The sequence below is a fragment of the Sinocyclocheilus grahami genome, unplaced genomic scaffold, assembly GCF_001515645.1.
Source record: "Sinocyclocheilus grahami isolate Dianchi unplaced genomic scaffold, SAMN03320097.WGS_v1.1 scaffold246.1, whole genome shotgun sequence".
NCBI classification, from domain to species: Eukaryota; Metazoa; Chordata; class Actinopteri; order Cypriniformes; family Cyprinidae; genus Sinocyclocheilus; species Sinocyclocheilus grahami.
This window is the reverse complement of record NW_015505425.1, coordinates 472,536-491,502: the sequence shown is the minus strand read 5'-3', so window position 1 is coordinate 491,502 and position 18,967 is coordinate 472,536. Positions and strand designations below refer to the sequence as shown.

Genomic DNA, 18,967 nt, shown 5'->3' with positions numbered 1-18,967 from the left:
CCGGATTCTGTAGCCTCTCTCTACAGTGTGCAGGACCCACTGAGACACATTTGGCAGTAGTTTACACGATGCCAAAACATCTACTAAGGGAATTAGTCTCTCGAGACTGATCTCTGGTGTAATACGAGCAGCCAGCTCGGTGCCCTGTAACGGCGAACCGGCAGGGAACAACCGACCCCGCTGCTCTAGAGACCTCCACGGAGGTGGCAAGCCTCTTAGCCCCGCTACGTTGCCGGGCGGTGACTGAGAGTGGCGCTCGCGGGAGACCGCTGCGCCCTGTAACTCCGGCAGGTTTAGCAGCCAATCTCCTGAGGACACTGAGGCGAGACAGACACTGTGTAATGCGGTGTAACCTGCTGCACCCCAGAGGGGACTGCCCTCATAAGTCCTGGGCCAGTGGCGTCAGGACTTTTTGGCCGAGGACCTCTTAGTCTTAAGTACGGTCCGCAGATCTGGCTTAGACTTCGAGGCCCCCGACCTAGAGCGTCGCCTCGACCCACTGTCTCGACACGGGGGAGAACGTGAGGCCACGCTCTGTTTTTCTGTTTTTGTGCACTGCTGACCGCCTCAACCTCCTCAGAGGAAGAGAGGTAAACACGTGCTCTCACTCGAGAAAATTTATTTATTTATTTTTTCCCAAGTGCCTCTGTGTATCTAACTTCTCATAGTCAGAAAAATACACCGCCACACTGGTCAAACCGCATTATTGCAGATTCATACATTAGGTCATTTGAGATCAAACGACTACTCGACAACAAAAAGATTTGTCAACAATTTTTTATTGTCAACGTTGTCGATAATGTCGACTAATTATTTCAGCCCTAGGCGGAGGGTGAACCAACTCAGGTAAGGCTAAAAGTAGCCTAATGTTTGTGTAATCTATTCAAAAAAAATTAGGCAAGTACCATATAGGTGTCACATCAAAAATCATTTTAATAAGACTGAATTTGTATTTAACAATTTAATAAAACATTATAATAGGTAAAAAATAATATAATTTTTGTCATAAAATAAATGAAATGAAATTCAATGAATCAGCTAATGAGTTATATACAGAAAGCAAAGAACATTATTGAATAACATTAAGTGTAGCGTGAGTTTAAGCTCAACAGAATCATGTGTGACTGGTTATAATGCCCAACACTGTAAAAACTCATCAAAAGAAATATGATGCGATATGAGCATATCTAAATTTAATGCAGCAATCAACACTTTTAATTTCATTTTCACTTTATTCGCAACAGACGTAATAGATTTAGTTTAATTGTGCGGGCATTAGAGTGATACAATGTAATTTACTTTACGGGACCTATTCAGTCTAGTAAGCTAGAATATGACAGCTGCACAAATGGATTTTTAAATGGCAATCACATTTTTAGTAATATATTTTTATTGTGGTAGTGTAAATCCAGGGAAGAAGAAAAATAATACAGACATAATTGAAATGCAGGACACAGATTAAGTCTTGCGGGACAAATTGGGACAATGATAATAAAATAAGATTAACATGTATACTGTACATCCTGGACAGAGACAAACTACAGGTGTATAATCTAGGCCTGTTAGTCCAAACTGCAACTACAAACAGAAACACACACACACACACACACACACACACAACATGCCTCTTGCTGCACTGGGTGTGTCCAGGGCCCCATCAAATCAGTTCTGCTCAATCATCCTTCCATCTCTTTCTTTTTATTCCATCTTCCTCCTCTCCCTTTCTGTCTCTCTAATACTCCTATTAGCCTTTTTCTATCTGCTTGTCATACAGGTCGAGCTCATGAGTGCACACACAGACAGAGCTAAAAACAGCAAGCAGAATTTGTCGAGCAAATAAAAAGGTGAACAATTAAAAGATAAAACGAATAACTCTCTTTTTCTCTCTGTCTGTTTTTCTCTTTTTCCTTTTTTACTCAATTTAGTGTACTTGACACAAAAAAAATAACTGCACATTTGTAAGACTCCTCCTGCAATGATAATTTGCATTATCAAAGGAGTGTATAATGCAAATAGAAAAATAACTAACAAATTTAACAAAAAGGAATAAAGGTAACTTCAATTTTAAGGACAAAGATAAATCTAAATATTGCAATGATAGAGAGAAAAGCAAGTTTAGTTTCTCTCTCCGTTTGTTTCTCTATAACTCTCTCTGTCTGTCTATACACACAGGATGCCCACAACAGCAAAGAGAACAAATAAATAAATAAATAAAAACAATGTAAGAGAGAGAGATAGCAAGGCAAAAAGTTTAGTGGCGGAAGATGCACAACATTCATTCAATAACACATATATCTCTTCACTTTCTTCGGCCCTATCCATTGCTGCGTTCATTTGGAACACTTGAAAGGCAATCAGGGAGGCCCTGACTCCTGAGGATATCGATTGAGCACAGGCCCACGTGTGCCTGTGTGAGATTTGATCTGTGTCCCTAACTCTCATGGGACCATATTTGTGTCTGTGTGGACAGAATGTTTAGTGTGTGCTTAAAGGGATAGTTCACCCAACAAAATCTAAATTTGGTCATCATCTACTCTTTCTGATAAAACGTGGGGGGATTTGTGTTTATATTCATGATGATTTAAATTTTAATGATGTTGATATAAATGTGGGGGGTGAGATATTATTGCTGGACGTGTTGATTATTATATGTATTATTATGGGTGATTTTAACACTGATGTTAGAAAGAAAGTTTGTGAGGATTATAATGCTCTGAGATCAATATGTAATCAATTTAATTTAACTTGGATTATTAATCAATCCACTAGAGTTTTGGGGAAAAGGGAGAGAGTATTATAGACCTTATTCTAGTGTCTGACAAAAATAATATTTAAAAATGACGATATAATTTTATAATTTTATTTATAAATTATTATTTATAATTATATAAGTTTATGGATCACAAAACTGTACAGACTAGGTTGTTGAAATATTATAACGTTGAATATTTTAAAGATCAAATTAGATCAATCAGGTGGGAGTACAAACAAAATATTTATGATGTTGAAGAGGCATGAATGAAATTTCAGAATGTATTTCCTAAAGTTGTAGATAGAGTAGCTCCCCTCAGAGAAATGAGAATCAAACAAAAAGTCAGTCCTTGGATGAATCAAACAATAACTGAATTAATAAAAAAATAGAAATAAAGCAATTAAATACAGGATTTAGATGATTTTAGTACAGAAAAAGATAAATAGTAATTTTATTAATGATCAATTAAAAGGAAGGTTTGAGGATTCTAAATCTTTATGGAAGTATTAAAGAAGATCACACCAATAGGGAAGTCTGACCCTACCTCAACCAAGATAGGGTTAGATGTTGAAGGCATGATAGAATTTGATAGAAGTTGAAAATAAGGTAAATAATTCTTTCACATCTGTTGCTACATGTTTAGTGTAAAAACGTCCATTGAATAAAGGAATCTATGGGATTGAATTTGTTAGAGGTGTTTATCAAAGAAAAGGTATGTTGCCAAATTCTTTTTCTTTTAGTAAAGTTTCATTGGAAGATATTAAGTCATTTTAGAGAAATTAAATGTGTTGGATTAAATTCCAGCAAGGTTTTTAAGCGATAGAGCTAGTATTATTGCACCTACTCTCACATATAGCATCAATCTTTCATTGGAGAAAGGTATAGTACAAGCAGATATGAAGATAGAAAAAATTATTACATTATTTAAGAAGGGAAGCAGACAGGATCCAGGAAATTATCGATCAGTTTCTATATTGACTGTTATTTCTGAAATAATAGAAAAAGGGGTGTTCAAGCTGATTTATGTGTATTTAAGTAAAAATAAATTCATTTATGCTTTTCTGTCAGGTTTTAGAAAGTCTTATTCAACTGACACTTGCATATTATATTTGACAGATTTTATTAGGAAAGAGACTGACAGAGGAAACGTGTGGGATGGTTCTGCTGGATCTTTTGATACAGTTAACCATTCAATATTATTAGACAAAATAAGTACTTTGGGTTTTTCATGTACATTAAAATCTTGGTTGGCTTCTTATCTAACAGGGAGAATGCAGAAGGTAGAAGTGGGAGGGATACGTTCTGAGGGTTAAATTGTGAATAATGGGGTTCCACAGGGTAGCGTACTTGGACCGCTGTTGTTTTTATTAAACGATATTCAGGCTGCATGTGATGGAAATATGTTTTATATGCTGATGATGCTCGCAGATATGGAGACTGAACGAATATAGGAGAAATTAGCTGAAGAGTTTGTTAAGGTGAAGGAATGGCTGGCTGAAAATAAGCTTTTATTACATCTAGGTAAATCAGAATCCATTCTTTTTGGGTCAAATTATAAATTGCATAAGGCAAAGGACGTTTGATGGTTGATGTTGATGGTTATGTCCTAGCAAATAGAACAACGGTTAATTACCTTGGCTGTGTTTTGGATAATAATTTAAGTGGAGTAAATATGATTTGGAACGTGCTGCGGAAAGTTAATGCTAGAATCAAATACATTGCAAGATATACTAGTTTTTTCATAGTGAAAGTTTAAGAATGCTTGCTATAGGACTTCAATGTCATTTTGAGTATGCGTGTAAATCTTGGATGATTGATTTAACTAGTATGTGGATGGCAAAATGGCAAAAATCACAAAACAAATTGGTGAGATTAGTTTTAGGATTACAATGTTTTAGTCATGTGGAAAATAGACACTTTCAGCAGCTCGGTTGGTTAACTAAATATTAGCATTTTTTAATCTAAAAGTGGTACATAAAATAATTGATAATAGCTCCAGTGTATTTTAATTCTTATTTTTCCCAGGTTAAATTAAGAACTGTTAATTTTACTAGACAGAGCATTGTGGATCTTAATTGATGTAGGTTTAAGACTTTATAAAAAGTTACCTTTGGACTGTAGCGTCTGGACCACTCAAACACACAATATACAGTGGGTACGGAAAGTATTCAGACCCCCTTAAATTTTTCACTCTTTGTTATATTGCAGCCATTTGCTAAAATCATTTAAGTTAATTTTTTTCCTCATTAATGTACACACAGCACCCCATATTGACAGAAAAACACAGCATTGTTGACATTTTTGCAGATTTATTAAAAAAGAAAAACTGAAATATCACATGGTCCTAAGTATTCAGACCCTTTGCTCAGTATTTAGTAGAAGCACCCTTTTGATCTAATACAGCCATGAGTCTTTTTGGGAAAGATGCAACAAGTTTTTCACACCTGGATTTGGGGATCCTCTGCCATTCCTCCTTGCAGATCCTCTCCAGTTCTGTCAGGTTGGATGCAGTTTATGTGTTTATGTAGTATGTTAGACTAGTTTAAGTGTTTATGTAGTTAATAAAACCTTACTTGTATCACACTTGACGTGGTTCATTGTTTGCTTATAACTGGAGTCACTTAATCATGCAGATTTATGCTACAAGCTTTTGTAGAATTGTACAGTAAGAAAGTTATTTCCTTTAACCAGGAAATTAACGTTCTTAGAATTGACAAGACAGTTGACCCTGAGAGGTCAGCTAAATATCTACAGCGGATCTAAAATATGAATAATTAATTATAACTAGTTATGGTTAATTATTCATATTTCTCATGAGCTGATTCGTTACAGACATTAAGGTTATAACAGGTTAAAATACCCAGAAACCAATCTACTGGATGGTATAGGAGCAACAATCCTATATTGTTCCATCAAGAACATTTTAATCTCTAAAGAACCATAGTCAACTCAAGCATAAGTGGATGACCAATATGAGTTTTGTTATGTTAATAGTTACATTTTAAATTAAATTAATAATTTGTCAAATTTGTAAAAAAAAAAAATAATAATAATAAAAAAAAATAATAAATAAATAATAGTAATGTGAACTTAAATCAGTATATCAGTATATCAGCTATATCTGCTGTCAAAATAAAATTCCAGCTTCCAACACTTACCAGCCAATGTACTAAATAAATATATAAATCTAAATAAATAAATAAAGCCAAATATGACAATATATCGGTCACCCACTATTACAACCCTATAACAATTTCCCCAGCTTTTTGACTAGAAGGCTCCCACAGTCAAGCATAATATTCAAAGTCACATTACATAATATAATATTATTAGAACTATAAAGGTAATATATAAACTAAAATATGTTATTTACAGAAACTGGGAGTGTCAAAATAAGACAGTTAATTAACCACAACAAAAAACAAGAGTTACTGGTATTTTATTTTATTTTAGTTTAGTTTAGTTTTGAAATGTTTTAATATATTTAGTATTAATATTATTTATTAATAATAATATTTTAAAAATGCTATATTTTTTCGTTTTAAGTTATCCTGCATCCTCTTTGAAGTTTGCTAAGGTTAAAAACTACCACACTATACAGTATAAAATGTTTCTTGATCAGAAGTTCTAGTTGCTACAATTAACCACTGAAGAAGCTTTTATTTTATTGTAAGAGTGCAGTGTGAGTACACTTGAGAGCTGTGTGTGTGTGTGTGTGTGTGTGTTGCTTGTGTACCAGTCAGTCAATCAATTTTTTTCCATCATTCCTTTGATCTGTGATTCAACCTCTCCACCTCCACACTCATCAAGCCCATAGGCCTTTCTTTCAGTTGCTCTAATTGCAATCATTTCCGCACAATGAACAACATTTATCTCTCCTTTCCATCCTTGCCTTGCCGCCACAACCACATTCCCTCATCCCTCTAATAATCAGCCAATCAACATCTGCCAAAACTTGACCACTCCATCAAACCGAGACCAGGTCAAGGAGGCAGTTCACATGCATTGCACGCACATCAAGACAAAATCAACATAGTGTGCACACACACACATACACAGATATACGCAAACATAACACACGACACATAATACACCAAAGCAATTTGTACGCTGGTTAACTGAAGCCTGAAAGGACAGAAGCCTCAAGGACACACAAACATAATCCAAATATTATCTTAATTAAGTAAAGAATGAAAGCCCTCAAACGCACACATACACACACACACACACACAGACACACGTTAATCACACATGATTAACCTTTCTACTCTGCTGCTTTCAATATCTCTATGACCTTTCACTATATTCATAAGTAGAGAAAAAATATCCACAACTAGCCTATATATAGTAAAGTATGTGTAAGTGCTTACATTGTGGGGACCAAACGTTCCCAGATGGACAGTAAAACCAGAAATCACCTTCATTTTGTGGAGCAGGCAATGGGCCCAAGAGGAAATGACTTAATAAACATACTAATTGATGTTTTAATGAAAATGTAAACATGCAGAAAGGTTTCTATGTAAGTTAGGGGATATAAAATATTATTGGCTTAGTATAAAACAACAGAAGTTAATGTGAAGTCCATATGCCATGATAGACAAAAAAATGTGTGTGTGTGTGTGTGTGTGTGTGTGTGTGTGTGTGGGTGTGTGTGTGTGTGTGGGTGTGTGTGTGTGTGTGGGTGTGTGTGTGTGTGTGGGTGTGTGTGTGTGTGTGTGTGTGTGTGTGTGTGTGTGTCCTGTATCTTGTTGCGGCCATAAAATGTTCACTAATTTAATTAGCGGTGTTCACTATAAATCAGTTTAAATCAAATGTAATTTAGTTCTCTGCACAGGTCCCTCGCTACAGTCTGAGTGTGTGTGAGTGGGTGTGTGTGTGTGTGTGTGTGTGTGTGTGTGTGTGTGTGTGTGTGTGTGTGTGTGTCCTAATCATGGGCATATGGCTTGGCAATGCTTTCTGAGTCCACAACACAAAGATTTCCTAACAGGATGAATATTAATGATGCTGGTGACATCACTGTAATACTTGCAATCCATTGTAATATTGGCATTCTCTTCTTGCATCTATTTAACCATCTATAGGCAGGAATGACAATAAGGCTGTGAGGGACCAATTGCCAATATGCCAATTGTTCAGCAGACAAAACATATCTCCTAAGAAACTTTTTAGTAGACAAAAACAATTTTGAGTTTTGAAATTGATGTGATATAGTACCTTTATACAATATGTAATGTACCACTGTAAAGACTAGTCTAGTCCTCACAGCCTTGTTTATATCCATGCAAAAATCAATATGCCGCCTGCCCTGAAGGTCTATAGCCAGCTTTACACTACAAAGACAGTGACTTGTACATGTTGACTCTCATGCACAGGTGACAGAAAGCAGGATGCGCACAAAGTGTCTGATATATGCAGAACCAACGCCTAAAACCTAGACATACCTAAAGCGTTAACACTATTTTAATGCTACACTGATATTTCAGGAAATAGTGTATAAACCTCAAAAAGAGCAGTGAGACATTTCAAAAGGCTGAGCTGGACATGACAATCATAGATCCCTGTCAGTGGTGGCAAAATCTCAATCACTGAAGCTGTTAATGTATGTATCCATAACCAGTCACGTCGGCCCTGTCCCAAATGTTGCCCTTGGAACCCTTCCTTCGAGTCCACACTTTGGTGAAGTAATGCTGCACAGACTGTTGGGTAACAGTGTGCATCAGTGCACGCTCCGCAAAAGTGTACATTGAGGGTACATAGCAGCCATAAAGGGGAATCAGAACCTTAAGCCACTGGAAGACTGCAACATCAAGTGCCCCAATTCGGACAGGGCCATTGTGTTTAAGGGTTTCATGCATAAGCATGAAATCTGGTCCACATTACAGCTTATTCTGGCCAAAATTCATGAAGAGACTGTAAATCAACCAAGCAGTTAGCTTTTTGTGACATTCAGAACTAGGTAAATCTAAAATCAGATACACTACCATTCAAGAAAGCCCGTACCATTCAAGTCTCTCATGCTCACCAAGGCTGCATTTGTTTGATCAAAAATACAGTGCAAACAGTAATATTGTAAAATAGTATTACAAGGTAACTTGAATATTTAAAAATGTAATTTATTCCTGTGATGACAAAGCTGAATTTTCAGCATCATTACTCTAGTCTTCAGTGTCACATGATCCTTCAGAAATCATTCTAATATGACGATTTGGTTTTAAGAAACATTTCTTATTATTATTATCAATGTTGAAAACAGTTGTGCTGCTTAATATTTGCTTCTGGAAACTGTGATACATATTTGTATAGAATTATTTGATTAACAGAAAGTTCAAAAGAAAAGCATTCAAATGAAATGATTAAAAGTGCTGAATAAAAGTATAAATTTTATTTCACAAAAACAAACAAAAAACTTCCACATAAGTCTAACCAATCCGATTTGAAAGCAAATTGTGTGTACTATATGTATGTATGTGGTTGTAATAAAATATTAGATTAACTGGAAAGAACAAATGTAATGTTAAAATCAAATGTATCAAAGTAATGTTGATAAAAAGAGAAAGAGAATTTTAAAAATCAGCATGAGAGAACTGGTGCTAACATTTTATAAATATTAAGAGAGGCTATAAAGAAGGGTAACATATTGTCAGCAGGAAAGATGACAGCAGTGTGCGAACTATCAGCATCAGCGCTAAGATCTCAGCATTATTCACTGTCACTCTGACCACACGCACAAGACATCTGTCATTGCCTTGGTGTTTGTGCATGTTACTGTGTGGCTGTGTTAGATGTGTTTAGATGAGTGTGTGAGTGCGTGCATGTGTTTCGCCCATCATTCCGACATTAAATAGACAGAGGCTGCGGTGAACTCTAAACGTGCCCTGCCTGATAATGAAAAGAGTTCCTGCTCTTTGACACTCTCTCTTTCCCTGTTCCAATAAAAATGAAACAGGAAGAGGGGGGGGAATGATGCAGAAGGTTACATGACTCCACCCACCTCTGCTTTTGCCATCTCACCAAAATCCATCATCACTTTAATACCAATTCCTCTTTCTCGCTTTCTTTCCGCTAGTCCGCTTTGATGAGAATCGACAGCTTATCACAGAGGAGAATTCTATTACCTGTTCGCATGTACAGTACACACTTACACACACTGGCACACATACAAACTTACAAACTCTCTGAGAAATGCACATTGAATTGAATTACGTCTTTGAACACATACATGCGCACACACATGGGTAGAGAATTATATTACCATCCTCCTATTGGACAGTAATCCTCTCTTCACTTCCTGCTACGATAAGGACTACTTCACACAAAAAGCAGCCCATAGTGTACCCGTGTCACAAAGGAGATCCTGACAAAAACACCAGAGATGAATGACATATATGCTCAAAGGTGTAGATTTGAGCGGCCCACGTTCGGAAGGGAGTCAACTGTCGCCCTCAACCATGCACCAGTCTAACTTTAATTTTATCACAACTGAAAATAATTTAGTAAATAATAATGTTTTTTTATATAATAATAGGAAATGTTTATTGAACATGAAATCAACATATTTGAATCGAAATATTAGAATGGAGTCATCACAATAATAAATTAAATTTTAAGTATATTAAAATGGAAAACATTTCAACTTTAAATTGTAACAGTATTTCACAGTATTAAAGTTTTCTGTATTTCTGATCAAATAAATGCAGCCTTGTTAAGCATAAGAGACTTCTTTTAAAAACATAAAAAAATCTTACTGACCCAAAACTACAACTTAAATGGTAGTGTATAAATGAACTGGAACCTCATGTTTTACACTTTTACCATTTTACTGTGTAAAATGCAAACACAATTCAGAGTGCAACTTTTCTAAATAACACTGAATATGCTACACTTACTCACAAACAGAAACAAATGTTGTGTACCATCCTGAAATTGTGCCATTTTGAAGAATTTGAAAATACTGAAACATATCCATTTGTTTTTTGCCTCCTATGTGTCCCATCAATGTTCAAGCCAAACCTACACAACTGCATACACTACACACACAAGCAGCCAGCATAATCTGTTAAGACTCTGCATAGACTGTTACATCTACATGACAATTACATTTTGTCCCTACTTGCTGTAGGTCAGGGGTCAAATTCATTTGCACATGGACTGAGCTACATTTTTCATGTATTTTCTTGAAACAGAATCTTAAGACAGATGTTTTTGCCCGTGTTTGATTCTATAGCATTGCTTCCTTTGCACAAGCTCAGAATGACTTTATAGGATTAAAATGAGATTGATTATTTGTCTTCATTCATAGAGCGTGTGCAGTTAGCTGACTGCAGTGAAGTGAATGCCACACCAATCTCAGCACTGCATTCTGCCACCCTGCCAAGATCTGCATCAACACACACACACACACACACACACACACACACACACACGCATAGATGACATCAACAAATCTGGTTAGTATGATGTGCTCCTTGCTTACTTCAGCATTGTGCCTATTTTTATACACAATACATAATGCAAGAGTATATTTTACAACTGTTAGCTGTCTTTTTTTCCTAAACTATAAAGAGAGACTACTTTAATATATATTTACAAATCTTTCTAAAATGAACACAAATGCAAACTCATACACAAACACACGCAGAGTATTCTCCTATAAAAATTATTTGCACACAGTGTATGCAGTGAGTGCACAGAAAGGTTGATAATCAATAGTGCAGTGTGAATGTTTAACTTTGGAATCTCTCAATCAATACAGAGCTCTGAACAAGAACTAAATATACCATTCTGCCCGGAGTCAGTGAAAGATTGAGAGAAAGAGTCAAACAAATACAACCAGTAAGCCATCAGAAAGAAAATCAACTGTATGTCCAAAAGTAGGAATTCTATAGCATTTTGTATAGCATTTAAAAACAATTATGCTGCAAGTAAATGTTGGCATCAGATTTCATTTAACAGTTAATTTTTAAATCATTAGTGTTTTTAAAGATTAACTTTAAGCAAGTGGTAAATAGTGGTAAAGGTGATCTAAATGTAAAAATGCACAATTACATATCTAATCAAACATGTTAATACTTACAGTACTTTTTAAAAGTATAGGTGAGTCTTGGTAAGATTAAGAGATTTCTTTTTAAAACATAAAAAAAGGAAAAAGTCTTACCGACCACTAACATTTGAACGGTAGCGTGTATATTACAGTACATAAAAAATCTCTAATATTGACGAATAAGCAATATACAGTATGTGCACCCATATATTGTGCATCCCTAGACAAACACTACACTCATATGTGCTTGTTAAGCCTTTTTAACTATGGGCATTATTAGGCCCCCTAATAAAGGGCCTAGGAATACAGTACTCCTTGCAGTGTATGTAATGCAACAAAATACAATGATGATCTAAAATTTTTGCATACAGTGAGTTCGTCACAATAGTCCATGCCAAAACTGCCAGTTGACACAGAAATGACTCCCAACAGAGTCAAAGCCCCTTCTTTTCATGTCTCATTAGCATGTAATACACATGGAAGGAAGGATAGACAGAAAGACAGACAGAAACAGCGAGAGCTGCATCAACACACACACACACACACACACACACACACACACACACGCATAGATGACATCAACAAATCTGGTTAGTATGATGTGCTCCTTGCTTACTTCAGCATTGTGCCTATTTTTATACACAATACATAATGCAAGAGTATATTTTACAACTGTTAGCTGTCTTTTTTTCCTAAACTATAAAGAGAGACTACTTTAATATATATTTACAAATCTTTCTAAAATGAACACAAATGCAAACTCATACACAAACACACGCAGAGTATTCTCCTATAAAAATTATTTGCACACAGTGTATGCAGTGAGTGCACAGAAAGGTTGATAATCAATAGTGCAGTGTGAATGTTTAACTTTGGAATCTCTCAATCAATACAGAGCTCTGAACAAGAACTAAATATACCATTCTGCCCGGAGTCAGTGAAAGATTGAGAGAAAGAGTCAAACAAATACAACCAGTAAGCCATCAGAAAGAAAATCAACTGTATGTCCAAAAGTAGGAATTCTATAGCATTTTGTATAGCATTTAAAAACAATTATGCTGCAAGTAAATGTTGGCATCAGATTTCATTTAACAGTTAATTTTTAAATCATTAGTGTTTTTAAAGATTAACTTTAAGCAAGTGGTAAATAGTGGTAAAGGTGATCTAAATGTAAAAATGCACAATTACATATCTAATCAAACATGTTAATACTTACAGTACTTTTTAAAAGTATAGGTGAGTCTTGGTAAGATTAAGAGATTTCTTTTTAAAACATAAAAAAAGGAAAAAGTCTTACCGACCACTAACATTTGAACGGTAGCGTGTATATTACAGTACATAAAAAATCTCTAATATTGACGAATAAGCAATATACAGTATGTGCACCCATATATTGTGCATCCCTAGACAAACACTACACTCATATGTGCTTGTTAAGCCTTTTTAACTATGGGCATTATTAGGCCCCCTAATAAAGGGCCTAGGAATACAGTACTCCTTGCAGTGTATGTAATGCAACAAAATACAATGATGATCTAAAATTTTTGCATACAGTGAGTTCGTCACAATAGTCCATGCCAAAACTGCCAGTTGACACAGAAATGACTCCCAACAGAGTCAAAGCCCCTTCTTTTCATGTCTCATTAGCATGTAATACACATGGAAGGAAGGATAGACAGAAAGACAGACAGAAACAGCGGAGAAAAAAAGTATCTTGAAGAACGAGAGAGACAGGGAGTGTCATGCTTTTCACAGTTAAGTAACACAGTCCATAGTTATCTACGGTAATGACAGGTCCATTATTAGCACAAAGCTAATTCACTGTGATGCAAAAATGGCCTACTATCTCTCTTTTCCTCCCTCCTTTCATCGTTTCATCTGCCACATGATTTCTGGGCATTTCTTCTCTCTTCTTCCTGCTTTGTCTGACTCTCTGCACACAGGCTTTGTTTCCTCAATATTGCAAGGAAACCTCTTGTGATAAACTAAATAAATAGCATGATCATTAAGGACGAACCAAAAAAATTAATGTTTCCAAATCATAAAACACTCCAGACACTCGAGCTGTACAAGTGCTGGCATCGAGTTAAAGGAACATGATTAATTTATTCATGCGGCTGAGGAAATAAATCAAACACACCACAAATCAAATCACACGTTTGCTTCTAAGTTCTCTTCTAAATTATGAGCTCTCTCTCTCTTTTGTGAATTTATATTCATTGCATCTGTACTGGAAATAATACTTTTAATAAGACCAACATGGAATCTGCAGACTTTGCATTTTCTATGTTTTGGGGAAAATCTGCAGAATTTTGTGGAATGGATTTAAATGTGGAAAAATGTGGTAATAGTGAGTCTTATTAGCTGCTTAACTTTCCCGGCAAATCGAATCGGACATCTCTGAAAATAAAACATTATTGTAGGCTTACTGGTAAGGCAAGAATACTGATTTGACTCAATTCATTTGCTGTGGAGTTTTGCAGACACAGATTCCATGTGGGGCTGTTCAATAATGCTGCCAAAGAAATTATAGAAAAAATGCTAAGCTAATGCTAATATGGGTTTCTATTAGTGGCCAGTACTCACGTTTATCCATTATTTATCCAACTATGTTGGAACTGGGTGTCTCATTCTCTCTGTCTCTCTCTTTCTCTATTTTTCTGTCAGTCATTCTCAGTATTAATGCATTAGTAACATTGTGGGCGATACCTCTGGGAGTCAGTCAAATGGTCTTACACCCCTCTATGCCACAGGGAGGTCTTTAAAGCGAGGAAACATGACAGTATTATACCTTACCTCCGACAGTAGCTATCCCAAAGCCCAAAAGTCCTTCTAAAGTCTTGAAATTACACTGTGGAGCAAACAGCATTGCATCACTGAGGGGAGAAAAAAAGGATACAGCCGTACTCCTCCGGAACGAGAGCCAATGGCAAGGATCTTCTGCACCGGGTCAAATGCCAGAGCTGTGGGCTGATAGGGAACACCATGACGCACTGTCTGCAGAGAAATTAAAACAGAGTAAACATGAAAAAGAGTGTGCTACGTTAAGAACAAAGTACTGTAGGCAACTTCAGTTATTCCCACATAATAGTGACAAAGCCTACGGCCTGCCAGCAACCCCTCCTACTCTCCTGAGAAAAAATACTTCAGCTTTCTGCTGCTCAATGTGCAGCCACCCGCTCCTTCCCCTCTGTTTCAAGATATATTCTGCAATATTTTATTTGTTTGGCATACACTACTGTTCAAACGTTTGAGGTTGGTAAGATGTTTTAATGTTTTTGAAAGACGCCTCTCATGCTCACCAAGGCTGCATTTATTTGATTAAAAATACAGTGAAAAAGTAATATTGCCTAATTAATTTTTTCATTATTTTTAAAATAACTGTTGTCGATTTTAGTATATTTTAAAATGTAAATTATTCCTGTGATGACAAAGCTGAATTTTCAGCAGCCATTACACCAGTCTTTAGTGTCACATGATCCTTCAGAAAGATTTTCTGCTCAAGAAAGAGCCTGTTTATTACAGAGCTACAGTAGTTAATTAATGCATAGAATAATATAAGATGAAAAAATATACATCATTTATTCTTAAACTTATAAGACATACTTTTCAGATTTTTATGCAAAGCTGTTGATCAGTTGCTCACATAATATTCAAGTTGCTAATATACAAGCTGAAAGTTACCTTGTAAGGTGAAGGAGGAACCTTATGCATCCTATTTTACTCTTTAAAAATTTCAGAATTTCTTAGCAAAAGCTAACTATTACCAAATTTGCTTTACCAAATTAAAAGCCTCTATTATTATTGGCTAAGTAAATATGTAAAAGTGCAAAGTTCAAACTTTATCAGTCTGGCTGCATTAACGGATTCTGGCATAGGCTACATAAACAACAGTACTGAAAGCCTCCCACAGCGCATAAGTGTTTCCACATTCTGTTGCACCTGTCCCCCTCATTCAAAACAATTTGTGACTTAGAAGTTACATTTTTCCAATCAGCTTCCTATGCTATAACTTTCATACTTCAGTTGCTTTCTGTCTGCAAAAAAAAAGTCTCTTCACCTGTTAATGTTTGACATTATGTTGATAACACAGCACAGGTCAAATTACTCAAGTCAGTAAAATATCAAATCAGATATGGCCTGCTACGTAGTTTACTGTAAAGCAAAATCACTTGGGATTTAAACCAGGGTATCTTTCCATCACACAATCACATATCATCAAAGATGATGCCGCCATGCTGACAACACTCCACTTTCCTTTCCCATGTCTCCATGTCTACAATCTCAGCAAAGATCTCAGCATGCCTTTCTGGCACCTCGCTGACCACTCAAGATCAACTTCATCAAAACCAAGCTCTCCTACCCCCCAGCCAACGCTCCCCCACTCAGTCTATCTTCATCTCAGCGGAAGGTCACACAGCTGTCAACGCTTGCTGTGCAAAAACGATGGTACTCCTCAAGACCAGCCATCACATTCATGGTCAAAACTGAAACAACCACCTAAACCAGCCACTTCGTTTTCCACAAAACTGGCAAAATCCAAAATATTTTTTTGCACTCCTTGTTTGTTTAGTCTCTGTTTATTTAATAACAAGATTATTCACTTCTCATTGGCCTTCCTGCATCTGCTACATGATCCCTTAAACATATTCAAAACATTGCTTCTCATCTCAATTTCAATTAAATTCAGTTTTAAAGTACTTTATGGCTCATATTGTCAAAACATCAATACACAACCAAAGTAATAAATAATCTAAAATAAAGTATAATTAAAAAATAAAACTGAAATAAGCTATCAGTAATGCCAAAAAATAAATAAATAAAAGACTTAGCAAGATTTTAAATTGATGCACGGTAGGTTAAGTGCCTTACTCAGGGGCCTGATGGTGATGGCTTGCTGCATGTGGGTCTTGAACCAGCAACCTTCTGGTTAAGAGCCCTGAGTTTTATTCTGTAAATCACACACCATTTAACCTCTACAACTTCTCACACGTTACACATTTGCACAAATCAAAGTCAAGATGCTGTTATCTGCCGTTAGCAGACAGTTAACTGTAAGGATGGCCCCTGTGGAGCATCACTGGGTTAAGTGCTTTGCTCAAGGACACAACAATGGCATGTGAACACAATAACTCTTCAGTTCATGGGTTCAGATCAATTAATCTATTCCTGCTAATCCACCTGCAACCGGTGTTAATCTCATTATCAATAAAACTACTTGTCACTGTTATTTGTCAAATTATAAAATGATCGTCACTGATGAGTTTAATCAGTAATAACAAAGGCAAAAATGTGCATCATTTAAAAATTCTAAAATTTGACAAGAAAAATAACAGCACAAGATATTAACAATGCCCTAACAATGTTTTTGAAGAAGAAAAATATACAAAGAATATAAATGTTTTAGATAATGCAGTCAATAATATCAGGAATTATAATATCCCCCCTCAGAGGACCTCAGATGATGGCAACCCTGAAACAACATACAGAACTACCAAATTTTGCTATAAGTTTGATAGCATCATATAATAATTGCTGTTAATGGTGTTCATCGTCTGTTTGATTATATCTTTAATTGATTTTTCCGTACATTTATGCCATATGTACATTAACTGACATTCACCACTGATAAGCTACCACTAAATATACTGTAGAAACTTAATTTTCTGTAAAGTTGCTTTGCAACGATTTGTATCGTGAAAAGCGCTATACAAATAAACTTGAATTGAATTGAATTTACCTGTTTGAGCTTTTGAAAGTAAATGAACACTGGTAAACTGAAGCAATTTTTTTGTGAGTTAATTAACTCAATACATATCAGATTAATCAAATATATACACATAAATGTGATATTACATTTATTTGCATCTGCACAAAATGCTCAAGTGAACTAAGTTACATGCTAGTCAAACTGTGCAAGTCATGTTGTGAATACGCTGTTTCCATAACAACGCAATGAACCAGAAACAATTAATAATTGCATAAATATTCATATATATATCATGACACTAATTACAGTAGTGTACTCAATGTTACTTCAGAAGATCAGATTTTTACAACCGGACAGTTTTTCACATGTTTTTGTCAAATGTTAATATATGCTTAAATTGTATTTTGCACTCTCAAAAACTAAAATGTCATTTTCAGTGACGAAACTGTAGATTTAGACATTTAATTTTAGAGTAAAACTATAGTAAATATGAATATACAGTGTATATATATATATATATATATATATATATATTTTTGTCAAATGTTAATATATGCTTAAATTGTATTTTGCACTCTCAAAAACTAAAATGTCATTTTCAGTGACGAAACTGTAGATTTAGACATTTAATTTTAGAGTAAAACTATAGTAAATATGAATATACAGTGTATATATATATATATATATATATATATATATATATATATATATTAGTGCTGTCAAAATTAACGCGGAAACGCATGCAATTCATTTTTTCAGTTTAACACGTAAAAAATATTTAACGCAATTAAAGCAGGGGCGGAGCTAGGTCTGGCCACCCCACTCACAACTGCTGCTTCTGTCTCTTTTTTCTTGACAAGAATTGAGTTTATTTACTCGCCTTCAGTCGTAAAAAATAAATAAATAAATACCACTAAGCAAATATTAAAAATATACTGTCTTTATGTTGTTTTTCAAAAAGTGCTTTGTGCAATTATAATGCAGTCATTTCTATTCTCCAGTAACATTGCAATTTATTTCTCGTGTAGCCTATACTAATTGTAGACTGCATTATACATGTAATGCACGTATAGGCCTACATGACACGATAATTATAGTGATATAATTTGATTTTCTTTGGTAAAACTATGACAAGAGTTTGATAAATGTTGGATATAATGTTTATGCACCAAAAGCGGAACGAAACAGCTTGACTCATTTGAACTGCGGCTCAAGAATTGTTTTTATCGCTCGGCTCAAAGTTCAAACGGCAGCACAGCTGTTTATATATAAAATATACTGTCTTTATGTTGTTTTTACATTAATTTGAAGATTGTGAAATAATTGCAATATAAAAGTATATTTAAAAACTTTAACGTTGGGTGGGATTAACCACGATTAATCACGATTAATTTAAGAAAAAATGTGTGATTAGTTATTTTTTTAATCGATTAACAGTACTAATATACAGTATATATATATATAT

General features: G+C 35.2%; 1 protein-coding gene across 1 annotated transcript in view; it reads right to left on the bottom strand.

The window, feature by feature from the left end:
- The window catches only part of stxbp5l (syntaxin binding protein 5L), a 178,515-nt gene that overhangs the window by 139,135 nt on the left and 20,413 nt on the right, over positions 1-18,967 (bottom strand). The window contains exon 2 of the mRNA XM_016289454.1: positions 14,692-14,789. Coding sequence (XP_016144940.1) covers positions 14,692-14,789 — 98 coding nt within the window. The remainder of the gene's footprint in view (positions 1-14,691; positions 14,790-18,967) is intronic.